Raw genomic sequence first — 3,079 nt, 5'->3', positions numbered from 1 at the left:
TTTGCAAATTCATTTCAAACAATTTCTAAAAAGCGTACATTAGAATTTTCTTCATGACAAGGCTACAAACAAGACTGACCCAATTTTTAAGGGCACTTCACATTGTTAGTCACATCAAAACCAGAGACTTGAGTTTTACTGGGTACAAGAAATTTACAAGCGAATGCCTTCTTCTTCGGTGGTTCAGTAACACAAAAGGTGGTTTTAATGGGACAGACCTACTTTGGAGTAAATGCTCTTATCTTAGGAGGGCCTGTGACTATGAAGGCTGCCTTAATAGGACACACCTTCCGTTCAGTAAAGGCCCTCTTCTTCGGTGGGCCTGTAACAATAAAGGCTGTTTTGATCGGAAATGGTCCTGTTTTTAAGGGCGTAGGTTTCATAAGGCCAACACTAAGAGATGCTCTCAAACGGCAATATTCTGCAAAGATAGAGGTGGTTGCCAAACATTCCTTATTGGGGGGCTCATCATGTATATCCAACTTCTCATTAGAGGGCTCATCAGGCCATTGTGCAGTACTTTCTACTGAGTCTGGTGGCGGCTCAGATTCTCTTTCCAACTTCTCGTTATAGGGCTCATCAGGCCATTGTGCAGTACTTTCTACTGAGTCTGGTAGTGGCTCAGATTCTCTTTCCAACTTCTCGTTATAGGGCTCATCAGGCCATTGTGCAGTACTTTCTACTGAGACTGGTGGCGGCTCAGAATCTCTTTCCAGCTTCTCATTGTAGGGCTCATCAGGCCATTGTGCAGTACTTTCTACTGAGTCTGGTGGCGGCTCAGAATCTCTTTCTAACTTCTCGTTATAGGGCTCATCAGGCCATTGTGCAGTACTTTCTACTGAGTCTGGTGGCGGCTCAAAATCTCTTTCCAACTTCTCGTTATAGGGCTCATCAGGCCATTGTGCAGTACTGTCTACTGAGACTGGTGGCGGCTCAGAATCTCTTTCCAACTTCTCATTATAGGGCTCATCAGGCCATTGTGCAGTACTTTCTACTGAGTCTGGTGGCGGCTCAGAATCTCTTTCTAACTTTTCGTTATAGGGCTCATCAGGCCATTGTGCAGTACTTTCTACTGAGTCTGGTGGCGGCTCAAAATCTCTTTCCAACTTCTCGTTATAGGGCTCATCAGGCCATTGTGCAGTACTTTCTTCTGAGTCTGGTGGCTGCTCAGAATCTCTTTCCAACTTTTCGTTATGGGCCTCATCAGGCCATTGTGCAGTACTTTCTACTGAGTCTGGTGGCTGCTCAGAATCTCTTTCTAACTTTTCGTTATAGGGCTCATCAGGCCATTGTGCAGTACTTTCTTCTGAGTCTGGTGGCTGCTCAGAATCTCTTTCTAACTTTTCGTTATAGGGCTCATCAGGCCATTGTGCAGTACTTTCTACTGAGACTGGTGGCGGCTCAGAATCTCTTTCCAACTTCTCATTATAGGGCTCATCAGGCCATTGTGCAGTACTTTCTACTGAGTCTGGTGGCGGCTCAGAATCTCTTTCCAACTTTTCGTTATAGGGCTCATCAGGCCATTGTGCAGTACTTTCTTCTGAGTCTGGTGGCTGCTCAGAATCTCTTTCCAACTTTTCGTTATAGGCCTCATCAGGCCATTGTGCAGTACTTTCTACTGAGTCTGGTGGCTGCTCAGAATCTCTTTCCAACTTTTTGTTACAGTGCTCATCAGGCCATTGTGCAGTACTTTCTACTGAGTCTGGTGGCGGCTCAAAATCTCTTTCCAACTTCTCGTTATAGGCCTCATCAGGCCATTGTGCAGTACTTTCTACTGAGTCTGGTGGCTGCTCAGAATCTCTTTCCAACTTTTTGTTACAGGGCTCATCAGGCCATTGTGCAGTACTTTCTACTGAGTCTGGTGGCGGCTCAAAACCTCTTTCCAACTTCTCGTTATAGGGCTCATCAGGCCATTGTGCAGTACTTTCTACTGAGACTGGTGGCGGCTCAGAATCTCTTTCCAACTTCTCATTATAGGGCTCATCAGGCCATTGTGCAGTACTTTCTACTGAGTCTGGTGGCGGCTCAGAATCTCTTTCCAACTTTTCGTTATAGGGCTCATCAGGCCATTGTGCAGTACTTTCTTCTGAGTCTGGTGGCTGCTCAGAATCTCTTTCCAACTTTTCGTTATAGGCCTCATCAGGCCATTGTGCAGTACTTTCTACTGAGTCTGGTGGCTGCTCAGAATCTCTTTCCAACTTTTTGTTACAGGGCTCATCAGGCCATTGTGCAGTACTTTCTACTGAATCTGGTGGCGGCTCAGAATCTCTTTCTAACTTTTCGTTATAGGGCTCATCAGGCCATTGTGCAGTACTTTCTACTGAGTCTGGTGGCGGCTCAGAATCTCTTTCCAACTTCTCGTTATAGGGCTCATCAGGCCATTGTGCAGTACTTTCTACTGAGTCTGGTGGCGGCTCAAAATCTCTTTCCAACTTCTCGTTATAGGGCTCATCAGGCCATTGTGCAGTACTTTCTACTGAGTCTGGTGGCGGCTCAGAATCTCTTTCCAACTTCTCGTTATAGGGCTCATCAGGCCATTGTGCAGTACTTTCTACTGAGTCTGGTGGCGGCTCAGATTCTCTTTCCAACTTCTCGTTATAGGGCTCATCAGGCCATTGTGCAGTACTTTCTACTGAGTCTGGTGGCGGCTCAGATTCTCTTTCCAACTTCTCGTTATAGGGCTCATCAGGCCATTGTGCAGTACTTTCCACTGAGTCTGGTGGTGGCTCAGCATAACTCTCTAATTCCTCATCCGCTGGCTCGTCATGCCAGTCTACAAGAGATGCCACTGAGGGTGCTGGTGGTCTAGCATCCATCCCTAACTGCATATCGGGGGGCTCAGATAGGGATTCGGCAGTAGTCGCGGGTTCTGATGCTGGAGGCACGGCAATTGTCTCGAGCTGATCTGTTTTCTCATCTAGTCTTCTTCTGTGAGCGGGATGGTGTTGGCGAGTCCACTCCTGTTGGCAGAATACAGAAAGCTCGGTAAGAGACATGGAACACAAAATCATATATGTGTATTCAATGTACATAACGAGAATAATTCTGTAACTATCAGTTTGTTTCTTTTAACTATGGT

General features: G+C 46.2%; 1 protein-coding gene across 1 annotated transcript; it reads right to left on the bottom strand.

Moving 5' to 3' along the window:
- Window positions 1-218: 218 nt before the first annotated feature.
- Window positions 219-2,816, bottom strand: LOC126296116 (uncharacterized). Its single transcript, XM_049988092.1, has one exon. The coding sequence runs from the start codon at window positions 2,814-2,816 to the stop codon at window positions 219-221; it is 2,598 nt and encodes an 865-aa protein (XP_049844049.1).
- Window positions 2,817-3,079: the final 263 nt, after the last annotated feature.

The sequence above is a fragment of the Schistocerca gregaria genome, chromosome 1 (assembly GCF_023897955.1).
Source record: "Schistocerca gregaria isolate iqSchGreg1 chromosome 1, iqSchGreg1.2, whole genome shotgun sequence".
NCBI lineage: Eukaryota > Metazoa > Arthropoda > Insecta > Orthoptera > Acrididae > Schistocerca > Schistocerca gregaria.
This window is presented reverse-complemented; position numbering and strand designations above follow the sequence as displayed.

Bases quoted from the DNA above. Each gene is read 5' to 3' on its own strand.
- LOC126296116 (XM_049988092.1), bottom strand. From the start codon at position 2,816: ATGGATGCTAGACCACCAGCACCCTCAGTGGCATCTCTTGTAGACTGG.